At 39.1% G+C, this 23116-nt stretch overlaps 1 protein-coding gene across 1 annotated transcript in view; it reads right to left on the reverse strand.

Annotated features, from left to right (window-relative positions):
* Window positions 1–9061: 9061 nt before the first annotated feature.
* Window positions 9062–23116, reverse strand: part of HECW1 (HECT, C2 and WW domain containing E3 ubiquitin protein ligase 1) — a 334425-nt gene continuing 320370 nt past the window's right edge. Inside the window, exons 29-30 of the mRNA XM_014574083.4 lie at window positions 22784–22982; window positions 9062–12261 (exon numbers count right to left, since the gene is read on the reverse strand). Coding sequence (XP_014429569.1) covers window positions 12150–12261; window positions 22784–22982 — 311 coding nt within the window. The 3' untranslated portion in view covers window positions 9062–12149. The remainder of the gene's footprint in view (window positions 12262–22783; window positions 22983–23116) is intronic.

A 23116-nucleotide genomic window follows, 5' to 3' on the forward strand; every position in this document is an offset into this window, starting at 1 on the left:
TCAATCAGTCTTCTGCTGGTAGAGAACTATCCTGTACAGGCATAAACTGGATTTAGCCAACTGAAGTATGTGTTTCAGCAGAAATAGAAGGGTACCAGAGATTTTAAAAACATATTAGAATCACGGAAAGACTTCCATACACTTAATGACTGAAATTATTAGTACTGTTTAGAAAGATGTGATACACATGTATCAAACTGATTGGCATAGACAATTTGAGTGCTTCTATTTACCCTCACAAGACAAGGACAGGGGAACATCAAATTATATTGAAAGGTAATATGTTACTAGAAACTTTTTTCCTCACTACACAATGCATGAATAACTTAATAAAGTCACACATCATTGAAATGAAGAATTTAACATGCTTTTTAAAAAGAATCAGATATTGATATGGATAATGAGAACATATATAGTAAACATACAAGGCATATGACCCTCATCCATCCATTAGCTAATGATTTCTGGTATTTTTGCTATGGCCAGGCTATTCCATAATTATTCATTATGAGTTTCTTGGACTTTCTTGTGAAGCTTTTTGGCGACTAAATATTGTAGGACACTGGACTAGAGGGACTACTAGCCTCACATGGAAAGGGGATTTATATGCTTCTAAATACATTCTAACTTGAGAAGGCAGTCCCAGTTCACTGTCAAGTTCTTTGGAGACTGGAGTTCTCTTCTGGAGGGAAGAATAGTTGTCTAGTGCGTAAGAAATGGAGTACAACTGGGTGAAGTTAAAGGAATGGACATTTTTATCCTATCTAACAAACCCTAAGTTCTATAGTTTTGCTTTAGGTACATTTTGAAGAAAAACCTTCTGTGACACTGCTATTTAAAATAGATACTGCTAAAGCATTTCTCTCTGTTAAATGACAGACACACCCTTTGCAATGCCAGCCAATCAGGGTTGCCAACCATCAATATATTTACCGACAGTCAGTAAAAAATTATCTGAAATTGGATATGTCCATAAAGCCCATAAAAAAGTAGATGTCCATAAATTTCTTAAAAGTGCAATAAAATTTCAAAAAACAGCAATTATTCTATAGCAATTAAATTTCCTCTGTGCTGCTTCAGCCATTTTACTGAAGAGCAGTGGAAATTGGACGTTTTAGTTGTTTATTTAGCTCAATGGTTGAGGTGACGTAATGTGATCCACATTATGTTATCATCTATGGTTAACAGTGTCAGTGTTCGGATGTGCGATCACAAAATGGAAAACTTCCAGGTCCATGACTAACTAAATGAAAGTGAGTTAAATAGCACATTGTTCTTGTGATGTATGAATGACAACGATTACTTTTCACTTTTGGCCATTTATGTCGTCTTAATATAGTATAAAAATATGTCCATAAAAACATTTGTCTGTCTGTACATTTTTCGCATTTTGTCCGTACATTTAATTTCTGTGGGTTGGCAACCCTGCTGCCAATATCCAGGGCCTGTAGCCAAAAAGATTAATGAGATAATAGCCCCACATATAGGAAAGGATTCTAAACCACCCAGTCATTGATCAATGATAATTGAAGGGTGAGTGAGCAGACTGATGACTGAGTAGTTTTGGAAATAGAGAGTCAGAGATACAAAATGAATATTTTTAAAATGATTTTCCATTATTTTATAATTTTTGGAATTTAACAGAATGCAAAGCTTTGTTAGAGACTGACAGTTTCAGTGCACATCTTGCAAAGAATTCTGACTAAATGGTAATTGGGACAGATTCCTATTATTAAACAATAAAAACTAGGAGTTAACTTAGCTAGGAAGTTGTTAAGGTTGAAAGTGCACATTAGGGTGTTAACTAACATCAAGACAGTGTGGTGTTATTTCCCCAGGATACTTTTATCTCAAAAACACAAATGTTTATAAATGAATGGTTAATTCTTGCCATGTGTTCCCTTTTTATTTATTCTCACAGAGATAGGTTACAGTTTCCTAGAAAACCATGTCCTGGACGGACTATTTAAGTTCCTGAAGATCTCAAATCAACCCCTTCAATTGCACCCGAAAGCTAATAGGTAGCCAGTGTTGCCTAGGAAAGAATCAGTGTACTATGTTCATTTCACCTAATTTCTGGAGACAAGAGGCTGCATTCTACTCCAGAATATGAAAGCATCCTCCCTTGAATGGTAGTGCTAAAGAGTGAACATTACAACACATATGGCCAAGGTGGGCTGCATACAGCAGACAGTGTCCACATTGCTCGTTTTCTAAAGAGTATTGAATTGTATATTCCTCCCTGCCTTCCTTGTCCAGGTGCCTGAGCCAACATGTCTGTTGCCAGCAGGATCTAGTGTGAGTCATGTTGACATACTTTGTTCACTCTTGATGCAGCAAGTAGAAGAGTTGAATATGTCTGTACCATATTCTTTGATATTCAGATCACTAATATTTATACTTTATTCCCAAATATCTGATGTTATTACATTATATATTGTATTTTAGGGCAATAAATACCCACAAAACTATTTAGTCAACTGGGTTTAATTCATATGCCACCATTGTTTTTTATCAGTATCAGCATATCTGTTATTTATATTTTGTCTTTCATCCTGAAAGATCTCAAATACATTATAGAATTAAACAGTTGCATACTACACACAATTATCAATTCATCAGTCATTTAAATGCAACCATATGTGGAGTGAAAAAACAACCCAAAACAGCAATTGCCTAGTAGTTCACAGAACACCACAAAACAAGGAAGTGAATATATGTGTTTTCTAAATGGAACTGGAAGGAAAATGTAGGTAAACAAATACAGCTACCTCATTTGGTACCTGCCAAGAGGAGTGGGGTCCATAATAGCTCTCTCACAAATCCAGTGGACTCTTTAAGGACTTTTGTTCTATATACTGTAGTATAATACATAAGTTCATTTTTTTCCTGTATATTACTGTTTTACACAGGTAGTCACAGATGTTACAATACATGCACACAGACAGACAAATAGATTGTTTTTTCCAGTTTGGATAAACAGCCTCAAAAAACTTAAATTTGTTTCATGAAGTTTTATCATCCATCCTAATAAGTAAATTCCCACCGTTCTTTACTTTATCTCTTTCTCCTCCATACAGTAGGAAAGGCCCAAAGAAGGCTGATTGAAATTCAGTGTTTTAAAGTAACAGAAAGATAGATTTGAGGCATCATTATACAAGGGAATGTATGGTATCAGAGGGGTATGTATAGTATCAGAAGGGAATGTATAGTGGCACTGTACATTTAGCATATAAGGAAAATTCATGCTTGTGCAGAGGGCCAGTATAAAGCCTATATACCACTTCAGTTTCACTTAAATATTAATAAAAGGGACTTATAGTGTAGCATAAGCCTTGTGCTGTCCATCTTCAGAGGAGCAAATTTTAGCCTTAGTGACCATAATTCTGTCCATTTAGAAGCTAGCCAATTGATATATATATATATATTGACCACAGTTACTGCACAGTGAGAAAGTATGTGTATGATTCCTCTCTCTCTTTTTGGCTGTGTTGGTATTCAGCCACATACAATTTAGAGGAAAGCTCTTGTTATGCTTAATTACATTCAAATAGCACGACAAACATTCATTTCTGCTGAAATCATTTGTGCCTTAGTCAACATTTTTTCCTTTCAGCGTTGGATGTTCTAGGAATTAATTCTTTTTTTATGAGCTGCACTTGGCCTGCAAGCTATACAGAATGAGGTGAAGTGGAGGATAATGCCTCTTAGGCTTTGTTTAGGAGAATGTCCTTTTTTATTTATGTCTGCATGCACTGAAGTGAAAGTTTATTTTCAGTTGTGCCCTTAAGAAGTGATCAAGCAATGTTGTATAAGAACATAGTATTTGCCTGAGATCTTTCCAGGCCTTTCAGTCTGGTACCTTAATTCTTCAGAGGAGAGTATCCTCCTCTTCCCAACATTGAATATAATTGAACTGTGTTTGAAAAAAAAATCTTTCTTTAACCAATATGGTGATCAGTTAACTCAGCATGATATTCAAATGTTAATACAATTTTTTTCTTTAATCTAGTGATAGCACTGTATGTAACACCAGGTCTTCTGCAACTGTAAATTTTACAGTCTGGCTACTTGCTATATGAAGAAATGTTTCCTTTAATTTATTCTAAATTAACATACAGTACTGTCATTTTCCTAATCTGAGGTGTATCAGCCATGTACTCCTGAATTCATCTTGTCACCATGTAAGGCCTCACTTTTCAAGGAACCGAGTCCCAAATCTCCCACTGAATTCAGGTGGAGCTGGAGGTGCTCATCACCTCTGAAAATCAGCTCCACAAATTTTTTAGTTGAAATTAATCTGATTCAGTCTGAGGACATCAGACAAGCTAGTTTTCTTATCAGCTACAACTGCAGTCTTCTTCAGTCTTCACATCCACTTTGCTGTTTAAACAAAAATTCACATAGCAGCACAAGGCATATGTTTTCACCATTTCTGCAAGTTTCCCAAGGGTATGTCTACACTACCCCGCTAGTTCGAACTAGCGGGGTAATGTAGGCATACCTCACTTGCAAATGAAGCCCGGGATTTGAATTTCCCGGGCTTCATTTGCATAAGCCGGCCGGCGCCATTTTTAAATGCCGGCTTGTTCGAACCCCGTGCCGCGCGGCTACACGCGGCACGGGCTAGATAGTTCGAACTAGCAAGCCATTCCGAACTATCTGTACACCTCGTTCCACGAGGCGTACAGATAGTTCGGAATGGCTTGCTAGTTCTAACTATCTAGCCCGTGCCGCGCGGCTACACGCCGGCATTTAAAAATGGCGCCGGCCGGCTTATGCAAATGAAGCCCGGGAAATTCAAATCCCGGGCTTCATTTGCAAGTGCGGTATGCCTACATTACCACCCTAGTTCGAACTAGGGTGGTAGTGTAGACATACCCTAAGTTATTATTTGATCTGACTGGATGCTTTTATTTAAACTGCCACTCATTTGGCACAATGTTTGAACTGACTCATTTGTGGAACAGGTAGGTGACTAAGATCTCTGTAGAAAGATTTACGAACATTCTTTCCTGGGACTCTTCCAATATGTGGAAATGGATTGCTATTTTGCAGCAGTTATAACTCAGAATCTGTGTGCTGCAGGTAAATACAACAAAAATTGTTTTAATCGTTTGCACTAAATATCTGTTATTAAAGATCTGAGCATGGTTGAATAGGACCACATATAAAAGTAAGTATAGTATTTTAATTCAGAGGAAACACGTGGACTATTCCCTTAGGGTACGTCTACACTTCCTCCCTTGTTCGAAATAATGAGGAGTAATGTTAGTTTGAACCAGGGGGTTCGAACAAGAGCACACTTCCTGGTTTGAATCAGCTGGTGAGCGGAATAGCGTGCAGGCGAGATTATGCTAATGAAGCATGGGATATTTAAATTCCCGCTTCATTAGCAATTTCGGTCATCTACATTTGCATCCCTAGTTTGAACTAAGGTGCAAGTGTAGACATACCTTTATAGTATAAGACTGGGTGGAAAAATTATTTCAGTCTAAAATGCATTCCATGTAATTTTATTTTTTTAAACCTCAAAAGCATGTTTCTTTGAATTTATAGTCATCTCAGTGGTTTTCAACCTGTTCCATGGGCTTGCTTCAAGAATGCTGACAGCAGGCCCCTGCCAGTTTGTTTACCTAAAGGGTCTGTAGCCATGGAGCCTCATAGCTCTCATTTACTCCGATTCACTATGGAACAGACCCATTAGGTAAACAAACTGGCATGGGCCAGCTAGCGACTTTCCTAAAGTGGGCCTGAGGAATAATTAGAGAACCACTGATCTAATTCAATTTCCAAAATATAATAAAATCTTATTCTTCATATTCTGCATCTCACAAAGTGGGTTCCATCTCACAAAAGATTATGCCCAAATAAATTTGTTAGTCTTTAAAGTGCCACAGTACTCTTCATTGTTTTTGCTTGAACAGATTAAAATGGCTGTCCTCTGAAACTTATTCTTCATTGCCTAAGTTGATGGCTGAAGGACTTAGCAAGGAAATTCTCTTCCCATGTATAATATAACTGCATTTGGGAATGAAATAAGGGTATCAGATTCCTCTTCAACATCAGATACAGATCACAACCAGAAGCTGGATGCTGGATTCAATAGAGTGGTGGTCTGATCAAGTAAAGTAAATCCTGTGGCTCAAGAGGTGACTTGATTTCATCATCAATTATGAGGCTTATTTTCAGAGAGAAAGCAGATTGATTAGAAAAGCTGTGTTTTTCCAGGCTTGTCTTTGGCAATGTTCTAGAAATACAAAAACACTAATAAGTAACAGAGTTGTGAAAAAAAATACTAATATCAAATCACAACTTATATTCAAAATCTCACAGAACATTCCAATACTCCATTCCTGAAAAACTGTTATCCAAGTATGATAGTTTTACAAAACGTGCTCTTTAGATAATTTATACTGATTTAGCTAAAGATTGGTGGTGAATTGGTGAAGAATCACATAGAGCTAGCTATATAAAATACAGTAGTCATGTATACTTAGGAGAGAGACATATACAAGGATATGCAGTTTGTCATCATATTTCTCAGCATACTTTCTAACAAATAAAACAAACATTTGTACTAGCAGGCTGGGATCAGGCTTGCAATATGGGGCCCTATCTGCATACACTCCAGCACACATGCCTAAGGACACTGAAACTGAAGCTAACCTTCCCTCTCCTCCCCATTATTTTTGTAGTTACTCTTTTTGGTTCTGTGTATGTGGGAATCTGAGGACAGGTCTACACTTCTGCAGTAAGTTGACCTAAGGTACACAACTCCAGCTATGTGAATAACATAGTTGGAATCAACTTACCTTTAGGTCAAATCTACACCATGCAGGGTCAACAGGAGACACTATTCCATCCACTTATTTTACTGTTCTCATCAGGGATAGAGTACAAAGATTGACTGGATTGTGATATGCAGTCGATTTGACAGCTCTTCACTAGATCCACTAAATTGACTGCTGGTGCTTCAGTCTCCACTCTGTTGATCCTGGTTGTAGTGTAGATGTAGCCTGAGATAAGACACAAGCCTTGAGAGACTGTGCAATGCAGACATATGTCCAGTGCCAATGATGGTGCATACAAACACAGCTCCTCACATCAATGGAGCTCCAGCAGGTATGAATTTACCCCATTATAATAACATTCATCTTGCACAAAAGAAAATATTTTTAATAAATAGTACACACGATGCCATAACAAAGTGATTTTATTGACATTCCTGTATAGTGATATGATTGAATAGAAAGCGCAGCCTGAGTATCATGTGACATTTTTCTGTCAATATAAGCAAAATCAGTCCAATAATGAGGACTTTTACTGCCATTGACTTGTATGAAGTCTTTAACAAAACAATAATAGACATTTCCTTTAGATAAATTGGAAGCTGCAGGGAATTTGGCTAATGGTACAATATTTACTATACCTAGTACTTACTAGCTACAAGCATCTGTCTACTTGAACAAAGGGACTACATTACTCACTAGAGAAAAAGTAACAATCCAATTTTTTGGACATTGTGATAGCTGGAAAACCTATCCCAGATTTGTAGTATATTGCAGTCATTTTTAATAATAAACTCTGAGGTACAGCAAGAATGATAATAAAGTAAGCACCACATTTGTTGTAGAAAGGTTTGTCGGTCTGCATGTGACTGAAAGTGTTTACTCTTCACTGGGAAGCCCTGTTCATATGTTGCTTTGAAAACCAAGTGGACATTCATGATTTCAACATAAATTCATCAAAGAATTCTAAAGCCAAAGTCATCTTGCTGGAACCCCATGCACATCAGCAGGATTAACGCCAGAGATGAATTTAACGTACCAGTTTATGTCTACTATTCAAGTATATATTCACATATGAAAATAATTAAAACATTTTTTTGTTCAAAGGTCTTAACTGACTCTTTCAAATTATGTTCTTTTCTCTACTCCCTACCCAACCTGGTGTGATGATTTCAATCTCCAACTGTTTCCAACTGGGCTATGTCAAACAGTTGTTATGATGAAACCTGAAAAAACCAAAACCGTCTAGGTTTCAGATTAGGTTTCAGATTCACAATTCGACCACAGTTCATTGAAATTTCATATGCAATTGAGCAAACTGGGGAACAAATATATTTTCTCATCATAACTTTATAAAACTTGTGGTTTCTATGTAAAACTAAATGTAGCCTGTCCTATTTGCTTTCAGTTTTGTGATGCCCTTGGACCCCAGTCGCTAGAAGGCAGTCACCTGGGGTGCACACCTGCATGGGCCTGAATAAAAGGCTTGTGTGAACCACTGCAAACTGAAACTACTGAATTAGTAATGATCAGATTTAGTACCTTCAAACAGTGAAATGCAGCTGTACTCCTGCTGGCTCAAAACCTGGCTAACTTACTCATATGAGCAATTCTGCTGAAGTCAATAGGACTACCTGAGAGCAGCTGGTAAGCAAGTTTTGGACTATATTTCTTCATGCTTTTACCGCTAACAACTCAGCAGAGTTTTAGAAAAACAACAAAAACAAAATAACATTCTGAGACCCAATCAGTTAGTTATTGTTTTTCACTCTTTCCAAGACTGTCTTTACAACACAGTTTTTGTATTGTTTTCTTCTTAAAGCCTAGAATCTGTCTATCAATACTGATATCTTGTCTATCTTAATGTCAGAACACAATGTTTTAAGAAGGGAATTAGGATGAAGGAAATTGAATGTGTTATGATTGTTCTGTACATCTTTAATATGCTTCACAACAGTCTTCCTGTCGAAAACCCTCTATTTCTTCCCGAGAAAGGGCTGAGAATAAATGAGTCTCATGAATAATCAAAATGATTATGATGCATATGCAGACCTACGAGAGAGCAGAATTCTCTCATATAAAGATAAGTAATGGAATTTGAATTGAAGAACATGGGAAAACGGTTCCTCTTGTGTGTGTCTGTGTGTGTTTTTAAAGATCAATAAATGGAAAAGATAGAATGAATAAGTGTTCCTGTTGTGAGATGTTAACTATGCAAACCATCATAAAAATGATATTCCAAAGACATGAATATGTGAAATTTACTTGAGTAGGACTTTATCAAGAGATGGGAATTAAAAGGATAGCATCAGCTGAAGATTCTGAAGGGAAAAAAGGGAAAGTATAGTGTTTTCTTTTCCACAGTTTCAATGTTTTGGTGACAAATCTAGCAAGAGCATCTGTAAAAGGGTTACGAGGACATGCAGAAAGAGAGTCATTTGATTTCCCTCACTATTATTTTTGATGCATGAATATGCAGAGTATTTCCATTTTGATTCCATCAGAATCATCTGAGAAAACAGCTTTTTTATTTTAATATTTCCATGCTGTGCACTTCCTGGAGTTTTTTTTGCCAGAGATTGTGATACTTGTAGAAAAAAAAGAGATGATCATGCCATATATTTTCTTAATCTGCAATACCAAGTTGCTTGACATGATAACTGCCAAGTATGAGGATGCCAACAACCTATTCTAACCTTAGCATATGGCCCATATCAAACCTGATCTGAAGAAAAACTTCAGAAGCAGTTTCTTGTTTCAGTCTGAAGTTATACGCTGTCTGTGCAAATACAAATATCTTTCATTATGATACAAAAAATAGTTTTTTTAATAAAATACAGCTTTGAAATATTTAAAAAATTCTAACTATACAGTTATCTAAAGACTGCAATTTTACCCTCCCGCTTTATATTAGTGAGACAGCTCTTGATGTACAGTTTTCTTTGGTGAACCTTGGACCAACTAGCTGGATATCTGTCTTTGATTGTTTTCCTGTATCAGTGTTAAACAGAACATATGCCATTTTGTAATGATTCTATCAGGGATAAAACAGGAATCTTGGCCTTTGGGACCCAAACTATGAGATGCTCCCTTTGAATAGGGTTGAGGTTGCTGAGGACACTGCAGCATGAGAGTCAGAGCTTTTGTGAAAATCCTGGAATAACGCACTCTCACATAATTCATCCTGATGGTACAGATGCATAAAGAAACAGGTTACATAATTATTCTCAAAACTAACATCCACAGTATATGACTATGTAATGAAGAGCTCTTTGGGACAGGCACTGTGTTTTTACACAAGTGTACAGGGCCCAACACAAAACATCCTGATCTATAGTTGGGTCCTCAGTGACTATCATCAAATAACTAACTAACTAACTAACTAATTAACTAACTAACTAACTAACTAACTAACTAACATACATTAAATGAAACACCCAATAAAATACTATTAAGTGGCCATCAAATATTAGTGAAGTAGAATTAATGGAGCACTTAAAAATTAATATGTTGATTACACCAAAATATAGTATTTCTGCTTCGAAGCACATTACCTGTCACTCTTAAGATAAGTACAGCACTAACTTGCAAATAAAGAAGAAAATCATTCAAAATGATTAGAAAACACATTAATGTATTAATAGTAAATATGATGGTCAGTAAAAACTCATGGAAAGGCTGGGCCTGACTATATTCTTTGAAGGGTAGATTTATAAGAACAGAATGTGTTGACGGTTGAATTAGTCTATGAACTTGACAGTTTTCTGAAGCATAACAACACAATGAGTATAGTAACAGAGGCACAGATGGGTGTGGTATCTGACTGCCATCTATTTCATTTGAGCTATTGCTCATATCAATTATCCTCTGTATTTCACTTATGTTTGGTTATGTGTATTTTTTTACACTAGAGTGCTTAGAAATAAAGCACTACTTCCTATTTTCCCAGTTAAGACAAACACTTTCAATCCACAGTTAGTTTTGGAAAATGAGGTCAGCAAAGGTTAAATGTAGGAGCCAACCAGTGTTGTGGGCTTGATTATAATGGCCTCAGCAATACCCATAACAAAAAAGCATGCAACTGGGTGCCTTGCCTTTTCTGGCTTTGGATCTGGAAGGTGAAGGACGCAAAATTAAAGAATTTGATGCCTCAACTAGGTACCAGAAAAGAGCTGGACCTTTAATTCAGTGGTACCCAATGAGGCATGCAGATTTCACTCCAAGAATTGCTACAAATCTCACTGCAGCTTCAGATTTAGTAGAACTTTGCCTGTGCACAACCAGTTCTGAGATTCTGGAGGTTTGCATTTGACAATAAAGGAAAGGGAAAAACAAAACAAACAAAAAAAACCAACCCTCCCCAATAACAACCAGAAGTTAACCCTGCCTGACAAGAAATAAATGGCTTCTGATATAGGGAATGGGATTGTCTATACTTCTCATTTGTAAGGGAGTGTTTTAAACACCAGTTAACAAAGAATCAGTAAACAGAACCCAAAGATATTAACAAGAGTAGAACATTTCTTAGTCCCCTTTTCTTTGTCATGTACAATATTTAGGCAAAGGATCCTTGTCCTTTTTGCTACATGAGACATCCTTCTTGAATGTGCACAAATTTGTGCTTCTTGTGTGGTAAACATTACAATAGAGAGGCCTTTCCCAATATGTCTGAAGTGAAAGTTCTTTCCAGTACTGGCAAGTTACTATCCATAGCAATCGCTAAAATACTTTGCATTGCATTACAGGTTTTTTTTTAATGTCTTATTCGCACCATATGTCTGGGCTGGTTCCAGCTGATGTGGTTGATGTGGATCTTGAGTCCATATATAAAAATTTCAGTTTTGTTCATAGGTATCTCTATGATGGACGATATGTACAGTAAAAACACAGATGGATGAAATAAATGCTTGACCACCTCCCAGGACTGAATACAACTGGTAAGAAGAAAGATGAACTGTGGATTTGTTTAGAAGACACAGGCATATAGAAGCTTGGAATGGTTGACGAGGTTATTTATTTTTTAATCAATGTAGGTGGAAGTAAACATTTATCAACATTTGGTCAAGTGTAACATAACTTGCATTCATATTTTCATTATTATTAATGGAGGTACGTGGAGATATACAGAAACCTTGAGACAATTGTTTTTCTATTGCATACAGGCTAGCAGTCCATTGGAAACTGAGGATGAAAGCATGAAGGTTAGTTCTTAGAGGGAGGCAGATCTTCATGCACAGCTTTTGTCAATCCTGATTTTTGTTTTTCAAAAATAAAAACATGGAAAACCAAGATCATACGACGGTGGGGAAAGAAAGTGACATCTTCATCCAGGAAAATACCAGAAATACCTGAATTCCCTCACTCAAGTCCAAAGGTGCTAGTTTCTTCAACAGCTGTCAACAGCTTTTCATACAGCATAGAATAAGATGGGTAGGGCGGGAGATCCAAGCGGTTGAAACATGTGTGCGCCCTGTAAAGGGAAAAATGCGGTGTTGTAACTTTTATTTACTTTTAACAAATATATTAATGAGAAAATGCTTGTTTATTCTGTTGGAAGTTCACTTTATGTCCTCTAGATGATTATAAATCTTTCATAAAATAAAATCCAGAAGATATTTTAAAAATATACAAGCATACATTTAAAATACATTTATACATATATACTTCCTATTTATGCTTAGTTTGACTATATGGCAAGCTAAATATGGCAATGAGGGTGAATCTGCTGCATCAGTGTGGGGCTCACTAAACAATTAAAGCCTCAGACTTCACACAGAGTAAGATTCTCCAGGGCCATGTAGGTTCTTTTGTGCTATTCCAGAAATGCAGAGCAGTTATACATCCAGAATAAGTAGCTGGTTAAGCTCTGCACTTCAGAACAGATATCAAGTTGGAATGTATTGGCAAATTTGGCTCTATGAGTGAAGTAATAAGACAGGGCTGACAACTGTAGGTTCAGAGGGAAAACAGGAAACACTACAAAAGCAACTGTGTTGGATGCCTGAAAGACGAAGGTCTCTAGAAAGCAGAACGCTATTTCTATAACTCACTTGTTATAAACGTGGGTTTTAAATGTTACCTGTTATTTATATTACTATAAGGCAGGGATGAGCAAAATCAGGCCTGGGGTCTGGATCTGGCCTGCCAAGCATTTTTCCCCAGCCCACCCAGCTGATTAGCAGAGCAAGCATACTTACAGCCAGCAGCATGTATTCAGCTGCTCATCCCCCACCTAGCTCCATCCTGCAGAGGAGCTGCTCTCACGTGTTTCCTGCTAGCTGTGCAAAGCAGGGTAAGACAGTGAAATCAGGGTGTGCCCCGACTCTGTACCCCATCTCTTCAGAGCAGGGATCGGGGAAAGGGAGACACACAGCAGAGTTGCTCCAGTCTGAAGCATGGGTGGTAAACGACTCAGAGGAGTGCCTGTCTTAAGAGGCAGTACACTGCTTTTGGGATTTCAGTGCTTGTGTGCTCTCTCTCTCTCTCTCTCTCTCTCTCTCTCTCACATACTCTTCCTCCCATACCCTATTTCTGCAGAATGGGGAAGGAGGGGAGACAACAGAACAGGACAGCTTTTCCTGTCTTAAAGAGACAGAGTATGGCTTCTCTTAGAAATGTACTCAGCAGCAGACAGCACACACACACACACTCTGTGTCACTGTCAACCACACCCAGTTTGTGCCACACTGTGGCTCTGACACACAGTCACTGTCACACACACGCTGCCACACACGCTCTACCATCTCTGTGGTACACACACTCAATCTCTGTCTCTTACACAGAGTGTCTCTCTTTCACACTCCCACTCTCTCTCTCTGTAGCTCCCAGCCACACTCCTTTTGTGTGAGGTCCTGCCCCTTCGGAGTGAGGGGACCGTGACCATGTACCAAAATTCATGAAGGGCCCCCTCTGTGAAAATTATACCCCCCCCCGCCATAGTCAGGGATGATGACTGAGTGATTACAGTCCATCTACATGAGGAATGAATATTTAATAACAGGCACTATTGTCTAGCAGAAACAGGTATAACAAGATCAAAGCATCTGGAAACGGAAGCTCAACAAATTCAAACTGGAAATAAGGTGTACATTTTTAACTGTGACAGTAATTAACCACTGGAATAATTTAACAAGTGTTGTGTGGAGTCTCCATCACTTGTAATTTTAAAATCAAGATTAGATGTTTTTCTAAAAGATCTGCTCTAGGTATATTTTGGGGGAGTCCTCTGACTGATGCTATACAGCAGATCAGAATCTATGTATTGCGCTAAGATGTCCCTCTTACAAACAATTTCTCATCAAAGCTAGTTGATACATTTTGAATTTTTTCAACAAAATAGGGAACTCATTTCCCATGAAAAAATGTCCCCATTTTTCACTCAACTCTTGTTTTAAGCCATACCTGAGTCAGGGGAAAGGTTTCCATTTGTATTCTGGCTTTGCTAAATCTTTTACGAGTTCCTTTTCTTTCAGTGACCCTTGTGATCAAAAATCTTCAAGATTTAAAACACATTTTTTGGGGGGAGTAGGAAGAGGCCCCAAGTACAATCCTAAATTACTAATAATTGTTTAAGTCAGTTCGCCATAAAAATACAATTTGGCTTTTAGGTTTGAAAACACACCGACCTTTCTGAATATCCCCAATATGCTAATTAGTAATCCAGCACAATGTGCTTAATTTATCTCTGTAGGAAGTGCACAGATATGTTTCCTTTCCTCCCAAGCTCTAGGCATGTTGATGGGTGTTATTCACGTATGGTATTTCATATCCACACGAGGTCAGATCCTCCACTCTGTAAAATGGCAGAGCTGCACTGAAGCCAATGGAACTATGGTGATTTATGAGAATCTGCATCCTGGCATGTTTAGAATGTATTACTTTATTTTACTTCCAGATCCCAGATCTCATTTGTAATGCATGTTATTTTCTATGAACTGAAGCAGAAGAGCCCTTCCTAAAGCAGACGCTCTCTTAACCTCTTCTGTTCATTTGTTAGGCCATTCAAGAAAAACAGGCTGAAGGCAAATTAGTTAGCGTGAGACTCACGGAACTGAAAGGGGAGATTTATCAAGCACCCATGGTGAATCATTAAAAGCAATCAGGCAATTGAAATAGCAAGAGGCATAGGCTCCATTGCACTGCAGCATTTCAGCTAGGAGAGCTTTTACTAATTTTGCTGAATAAAAAATTGTAAGCTGCCCATTCTCTGACAGAGCATGCAATAAATGCAATTTCCTTTGGAAATGAACTGGGAACATAAAGGAGTTAGAGAAATAAATGAGCCTTGCTAAAGTCCTTGTTATAATACATCTCACAAGATAATGCATCATCAAGTCTTTTTGCTTCTCACTCGTGTGAATCACGTGGTTTCTGCTTAAGAAATGATTAGCCTTCCACCTTATTTGTGTTTTTCAGCCATTCCCACTAAGCCTTATCAATGCATGTTAACCCTCTGCAGGAGCTAGAGGATGGCTGAGTTCCTTTGATCCTTTCAGTAACTGGACTCTGCTGAGACTAGCAGCTAAAGTGCTGATCAGTGCTACCTACCACACTGTTTATTGTGATGTGGACATCTGTCCACTGGGAACTGGACTGAGATAATCAAACGCATTTTTGAGGAGGGAGAAAAATTGTTCTCCTTGGCCTCTGAGTATAGGACAAGAAGAAATGGGCTTAAACTGCACCAAGGGAGGTTTAGGCTGGACATTAGGAAAAGCTTCCTAACTATCAGGGTAATTAAACTCTGGAATAAGTTGCCTAGGGAGGTTGTAAAATCTCCATCTCTGGAGATATTTAAGAGCAGGTTAGATAGACGTCTATCAGGGATGGTGCAAACAGTACAGGGATGGTGTAGGCAGGGTACTGGACTCAATGACCTCTCGAGGTCTCTTCCAGTTCTAGTGTTCTTTGATTTCTCATAGGCCAGTGAACAAGCTTCTGATGTTAATAATTTTCAGTCACTTCATTTGGGCCAGATTCAGAGCAAAGACCTACTAATTTTGCTATTACCAGTTTTCTGAAATAAAATACTTCAAAACTGAAGTCCAAAACTCACAACTGACTTTGAGTGGCATACATAAAGCATTTGGAGCGCGAAGAATCTTGTGTTATTCCTTCACTATTTGAACAGAGGGCAAAAACAACATACTGCTCGTCTTCAGAGCCATACTAGTGGTACTATGTTGGACATACGAGCAAAGATCGGATTATAGGTTGGTACAAGACAAAGGCTTATGTAGATGAGGACTGCAGGTAAACAGCAGGGTATAAGAGGTTATTATAGGGTCATGTGATGGGGAGGAAAAGAAGGGAAGGAAACCTCAAAATGTCTGGAGATGTTTGGACATTTATCCAAACTAAACATTTGTGTCCTCTAACCGAAAAACGTCTGTTATAGAAAAAAGATCCTCAAACAATCCAATAAAAAAGACAAACTAAATAACTCTCAGGACAACTACTATGCAAGTTAGATTTGTACTTCTATGCCTTTGTTGTGAAAAATACAATACGTTGCCAAAAGGCAAAATTTGGGGTCAAATTCTGTTCTGTTTCATTAATGTAAAGTGAAGTCTATGGAGTCAGCTCAGTTTTATACCAGTAATTAAAGACAAACATTTTCTGTGTGCCTTCTACGGTGTCCTAAATGGCCCAGCTATCATTTCCTGTTCTTTGGTGCAAGGGCCAAAGTCTGGGGACAAGCTGGATGTGTTGGTCCCAGAGTGTCAAGTGTCTGCTTATATTATGGAGTGGCAAGTTCTGATTTTGGTTTAGGGTGGGGATGGACAGGAGGAAGATAAACCTTTCCTGTTCCTTCTCAGTATAGCTGAGAAGGCATTAGTTTTTGCCTCTTGCAGCTAAAAGTTGAAACCGCTTCCTTTTCCAGTTGAACCACAAGGCACTCAAGTCAGCACTTTGGTTGTTTATATTATGTGCTATGGGATTCCTAGAGGCAGGGACATTTTCTGTAATGTCACAGCCCCTTAATTTTGTGTACAATCCTGCATGGCGCTGAATACCTCTTAAGGTGTGCAGAGAAGGCTCTACTGTCACTGATTTCACTGTACTCAGATCATGGCAAGAGAGGCTCAGCATTTTGCAGTATTCGGCCCTTTGTGTATATTGGAGTGGAAATGCTTCATGAGCAAGGGAAGAGACAATTACATTTTGAGAAAAAACATTCTTCTTTCAGTTAAGCCCTTAGCTAGCTAGCACTGTTAGCCTGTTGACATTTATGAGAGCATGTTTAGCCAGTATGTTAACTCAAACTCAAAAAAACAGAGTATTTAGGCTTTTATGAAACTGACCCCTACACTTTTAAAAGAAAACACAAGATAAAGTAATCTAAACCAATTTTGTCTTGAAGGAAGAAAAACTGTCAATTGATGGTTTAAAACTTCTTTCTTCTTTTCAGTATGTAGTTATAACTCCTGGCAGTCTGTAGGGGTCCGAATCTCTGAATCTAGTGTCTCCTCTCCTACTTCTCTTCTTTTAAGTGTCCTCTCTAAAAGTTATATGTAAGCTTTTAAGCTCTTGGCATTCTTCTTCTTTTGCCACTTCCCTTAATCCTTATAAGGCCGTGCAGCAAATGCACACACAACCCTCCACTGTCTAGTAAGAGATCTAACCTGTCAGCTGCAATTAGGCTTGCTTTCTGACATAACTGTGAGAGGCAAACAGAAATGGGCCACTTGTTTCTCTCACTTTATTTATTCTTTGTGTGTGTGGGAGGGGAGGGGGGAAGGAAAGGGAAGGGGAAGGGAAAGGTACTAAATCCCAGCCACAATCTTCAAATCTCTTAGGGTATGTCTACACTACCCCGCTAGTTCGAACTAGCGGGGTAATGTATGCATACCGCACTTGCTAATGAAGCCCGGGATTTGAATTTCCCGGGCTTCATTAGCATAAGCGGGGAGCCGCCATTTTTAAATCCCCGCTGCTTCGAACCCCGTGCAGCGCGGCTACACGGGGCTCGAACCAGGTAGTTCGGACTAGGTGCCTATTCCGAACTACCGTTACTACTCGTGAAACGAGGTGTACCGGTAGTTCGGAATAGGCACCCTAGTCCGAACTACCTAGTTCGAGCCCCGTGTAGCCGCGCTGCACGGGGTTCGAAGCAGCGAGGATTTAAAAATGGCGGCTCCCCGCTTATGCTAATGAAGCCCGGGAAATTCAAATCCCGGGCTTCATTAGCAAGTGCGGTATGCATACATTACCCTGCTAGTTCGAACTAGCGGGGTAGTGTAGACATACCCTTAGATCTTCCATACAAATATCCAGTTTTGTTCCTCTTTTGAAGGAAACATTCAATAGCTCCTCTTTGGAATTTTTTGCTTAAAAAGTGACATGAAGATTTAAGGTTACTTTCTTCAACAAAAATGGTTTATGCTTCTTTTATGGGAGGGTCTGTTTTCCAATGGCCACTTATATCTGAATCCATCTGTGCCTTGGATATTTGTCTGTCCTAGTAACATTTTATTGTCAGCATGAAATTTTGCCAAACATACACATAATGAGAATATAAAGCATAATAATATAGGAACTATTCTTTGAATAGAATTATATTATATCCCATAATCATTGCTGTTAGACTGAAATGTAATAGGGAAAATAGGGGGGAGAAAGGGACTCAAGAAAGAAAGAGAGTGGAGGAGTAGGAGAAAAACAAAGGATTTTTTTAAAAATAACAAAACAAGTGAAATGAACAAATACATGTATAGGAAAGGGGGAAATGATGGGTTCATAGCTTGTTATTTGAACACCAAAGGCTTCTTAAATGTTTTATGGCTGTTTTAGATATTATGATTATAGGTGCCTAATAAATATCTTAAGACCTACAGGGATGATTTATGAATATCAAATATTTACTGAGAATCAGCTTATTCTAATTGCAGACAATATGCATGTACTTATAAATTACTTCGTAGAACTAAAGACACTCTCAAGGAAAAGTCAGCTAAATCTCTGTTTTGACAGACAAAGCAAAATTTCTGATTTTGTCACGTGCAAAGTATTTGCAATTCTTATTGAAATCACCCGGCCAAACTCTGAGGTCCTTATTTGATTCTTACTTCGGCAGAATTCTCTTTCAGTCCAATGACTGTTTTGCCTTACTGTGAAAGAGAAACAGAGTAAGGATTTCAGGGTGTGCCCCAACTGGAGGTGTGGATGTTTGGCACTTCTCAGGATCAAGCTCTTAGCAGGCAGTTGTAGCAGAAAGCTCTTCCCTCTCTTTGAGTATGTCTATACTGCGTGGCTATTTCAGGATACCAGAAGTATCCTGAAATAGCTAACCCACGTCTTAACAAGCCGCCTGTTATTTTGAAATATTTTTTGAAATAACAAGCGTGCTACTTTGGCATCCCTGTAACCCTCGTTCCACGAGAGTTAAAGGATGTCCTGAAATAGTGCATTATTTCAAAATTTGGTGCTGTGTAGATGCGCCAAATTTCAAAATAAGCTATTTCCAAATAGAATCAAAATAAGATACACAATTTGTGCTATGCAAATTGTGTATCATTTCGAATTTAGGGTGCTTGTAGATGCTCCCTTTGTGCATACATTTCAGGTGAAATTATGTTTCTTGAGTTTTAAACAACTATATAGTTTGATATTAGAAGTTAATTTTTGCTATTCATTGAAGTATGGTGGGGGAATTAAGGTCAAATTCTTGTGAGACCGAGGAGGGAATTGGCCGAGGGCCAAAAATCTGCATAACACAGGATAAGAGCTTCCCCTGTTTCAACAAGACTATAGATGGCAAGTAGTTTTCTCAGATCTTCATCCAGCTATTAACCCGAACAGCAGAACGATTCTTCCTCATGGGGAACTGTTACTGAAAACGAAGCACTGGAAATCAATGTATAACTGCTGCATTTCAAAGGGAAGTCTTCCATATTAAACAGGGAGAGTAAATCTGAGGCTGAAGAACAGAAACCAATGTAAATAATATTAAGTGCTTGGACTCTGTTACCTAGTTTATGGTATCTCATTTGATTCGCTACAGCAGTCTGGAGGAAAAACAAACCATAGTTTTACATTGGCAAAGTCTTGTAGGAGTTAGGCATACTCTGATGGGATACTGTTGCAGAGTCACGTTCTTGTGGTCTGGGAGTAGAGAATGACTCTGATTTGTTTTCTGCTTTGGCTGCCTTTATTCTAATGTATACTAGGGATGTAAAATCCCAGTTAATCAGTAAATCAGTTAAACGCTCATAGAAACACAGAGCTGGAAGAGACCTCAGGAGGTCATCAAGTCCAGCCCCCTGCCCAAGGCAGGTCCAATGCCAACTAAATCAACCCAGCCAGGGCTTTGTCAAGGTTAGGTTGACCTAATATTTAACTGGTTAACCAACTAAGCAGGAGCCAAGGTGGGGACTGCTTTAAGCCCGGCTGGAACAATCCCCAGCTTGTGGGGCTCTTGTCCCCAGTCCTGTACTGCAGCTGGGTGCTGCTTCCCAGCCCTGCACTGGGAATGGGGCTGCCACTGGCTCCCAGCTCCTAGTCCCTGCTGGAGCAGCCCTGCCTGTGGGGTCCCCAGACTCTGCACGGACAGAGGCAGCTCCAGAGAAGAGTGGCCACTGTCCATGGCGGCCCACTGTGAGGTTGGAGCTGCCCCCTACTGTGGTACGCAGAGAGCTGCTCCAGCCCCCACCGGTTATTGTTTAAATGGAACTGGTAACCATTACCCATTTAGGTTAACCGGTTAACCTTCCACATCCCTAATATGTACCCAAGCTACATAAATGTAGACTAGAATAAAATAATGTCCCTTTTCCCATGCAGAATGGAAATAATCCACGTTGGGTCTAATATTCCTTATGCCAGTGTTTTGCACCAGTGTTACTCTGCTGACTTCAGTGGATTTATCCCTGATTCACACCAGCATAAGTGAGATTAACATAAAGCTGCTGGAGTCCAAATCTCCTAAACCATTCTAAAGTCCTGACTACTGTTGACAGGGGAGTTGACAGCCTCCATGGATCCCTGAGCAAGGGAGCCCCCTTTCATGCTCCCAGAAAGGGGCAAGGCCTTGGGTAAAAGGGGCAGGGTGGGGCAGCCATACCTCTGTGCTGCCCAGAGTGTATCACTGGCACTACCCCCAGCCTTCAGAGCCGTCCTGGCAGTGATTTAATGGGCTTGGGGCTGCTGTTGCTGTAGTAGCAGTAGTGGTGGCTGGGAGCCCTGGGCCCCTTTGAATTTCCGGGACCCGGGACAAGTGCCCCATTTGCCTCCACCATCCCCATCAGTGAGCCTGATTTTGTTGATATGTCTATATTTGGAACTGGAAGCTGTAATTCCCAGCTTGAGGGTACATAGCCAAACTAGCTCTAATTGAGTACTGCGCTAAAAACAGAAGTGTTGCTATGATGATGTGAGAGGCTAGGCACCCTGAATACAATCCTGTCCACAATGCTAGGCTGTGTCTATACTTAAAATTGCTAGAGAGGCACAGCTGCAGTGCTGCAGCTTTGCTTCCTTAGCAGGTTCTCCCTGCAGTTATGGGAGAGGTTTTCCCATAGCTGTAATTAATCCACCTCCCCAACAGGCAACAGGTGGTTGATGGAAGAATTTTTCTATCAGCTTAGCACTGCCTGCACTAGCAGTCAGATCTGAGTAACCATGTCTTCTGGAGGAGAGGGAGGATTTTTCACATCGCTGAGAGAAATAGCTAAGTTGATGTAAGTTTTCAGCATAGATCATCCCTTTGGTATATACTTAAGCCCCCTCCTGTTGCTGCAGCTACACTTTTTTCCAGAAAGCCATACTGTGAGTGCTCCATATTAAAGATAGTACTATGGCAAGTATCATTGCATCTCAGAAATTTACATCACATGATTTTGCTGAGAATGCTGCCTATTTGTGGCAAGTCCTGGGCATTACCACATGTGTGTTCACTGATAAACAAAACAGGTGCAATTACACACTGCATCACTAAAGAATAAGGCCAATATGTAAGGGAGAGTCACACATTTAAAACAGCTATCAGGAGAAGGAAGAAGAAATCAAAGAAGAAGCCCTGAGTTCTTGCAAAATATTTAGAACTTTTCTTGATACTTTGTAAAACGTGAAAATATTCAGACCAGAACTAACAATTAAATCTCAGCAACCCCACATGCATCTCTGTGCCAGGCCCAGATGAAGATGCAAACTGGAGGTTTATGTAACCTTATGTAGATTTCTATGGCACAAGAAATAGTCATAACTTCTGGGGGACTGGAGCCTCAGAATCTTATTAAGTTCATGAAAGAGCTCAAGACAAACTTACGATCCTAAATCCATATTTGAACACCTAACTGACCTAATCTGATTAGTTCAAGGACAGATGGAAAGGGTCATTATTTTCCCCATGCGTAAGAAAATAGTGGAAGGGGAATAAGTGAGTTGTTTGAGGGAGGAGAATTTAGTGAGTTAGTTTAAATTGATGCACATCGTCTGCATTTTTAAACTATGTCCTGAGTGCTTAACGGATAAGGTCATATGCCTTCACTCTCTGAACAAATACATAATTAGGCATCTAAATAAAAACTTCAAGTAAATGTATACTTAGGAGTTTAATTTTCAGTGTCTAGGTTTTGGCATTTTGGACCAGGTCTCTCATATATTTCTGACTGCTATGTGCACTCAACAACAACCCTACACTTATTAAATAATAAAGATAATTCATGATAAACAAAGTAGGATTCCTGCACCATCAGACATGGTTGCTTTACTTTTCTGGATCACAGAGCTCAGAAAGTTCTAGATGGTTCTACAGCTCTCACCTGGAGAGAAGGCTTCTTCAAAGGAGAGCAAGTCCGTCAGTGGACAAACTTAAGGCAGAAATCAGCCTTCACTGAATGCAATTGGGGGTTCAATGCTGTGTCATGATGATCTGAGACTTGTCTGTTGTTGCTTTTGTATACACCGTAACTAATTGCCAGAAACACTGAAATGAAGTGTTGTGTTTCATCTTCCCCACAGCATTTAAGATTTTATTCATAATACAGACATACCTAGGAAGAGATGTTATTTTCCCCCATTTTTCTATACAGAAACGCCGTAACCCATTGCTCCCTCGAAGGGCTGCAAAACCCTCATATGGTACACTAGATGTTCCAGTGACAAACTGCAGTAACCGTAGTCTCTGTTCATTGTTAAATCTCTCCACTGCTGCCCAGAACCACCGTATGACAATATGCCCATCATGGTAACCTGAGAGAGACAGAGAGAGAGAGAGAGAGAGAGAGAGAGAGAGATTAGGAACATACAAATTAAGTGAGAACTAGATTTGATGATGTACTGTTTTAATACATTTCCACAAAAAGAAATGTGAGCTGATAGCTTTT

This window comes from Pelodiscus sinensis, chromosome 2, assembly GCF_052426305.1.
Source record: "Pelodiscus sinensis isolate ZL-2025 chromosome 2, ASM5242630v1, whole genome shotgun sequence".
Classification (NCBI taxonomy): Eukaryota; Metazoa; Chordata; order Testudines; family Trionychidae; genus Pelodiscus; species Pelodiscus sinensis.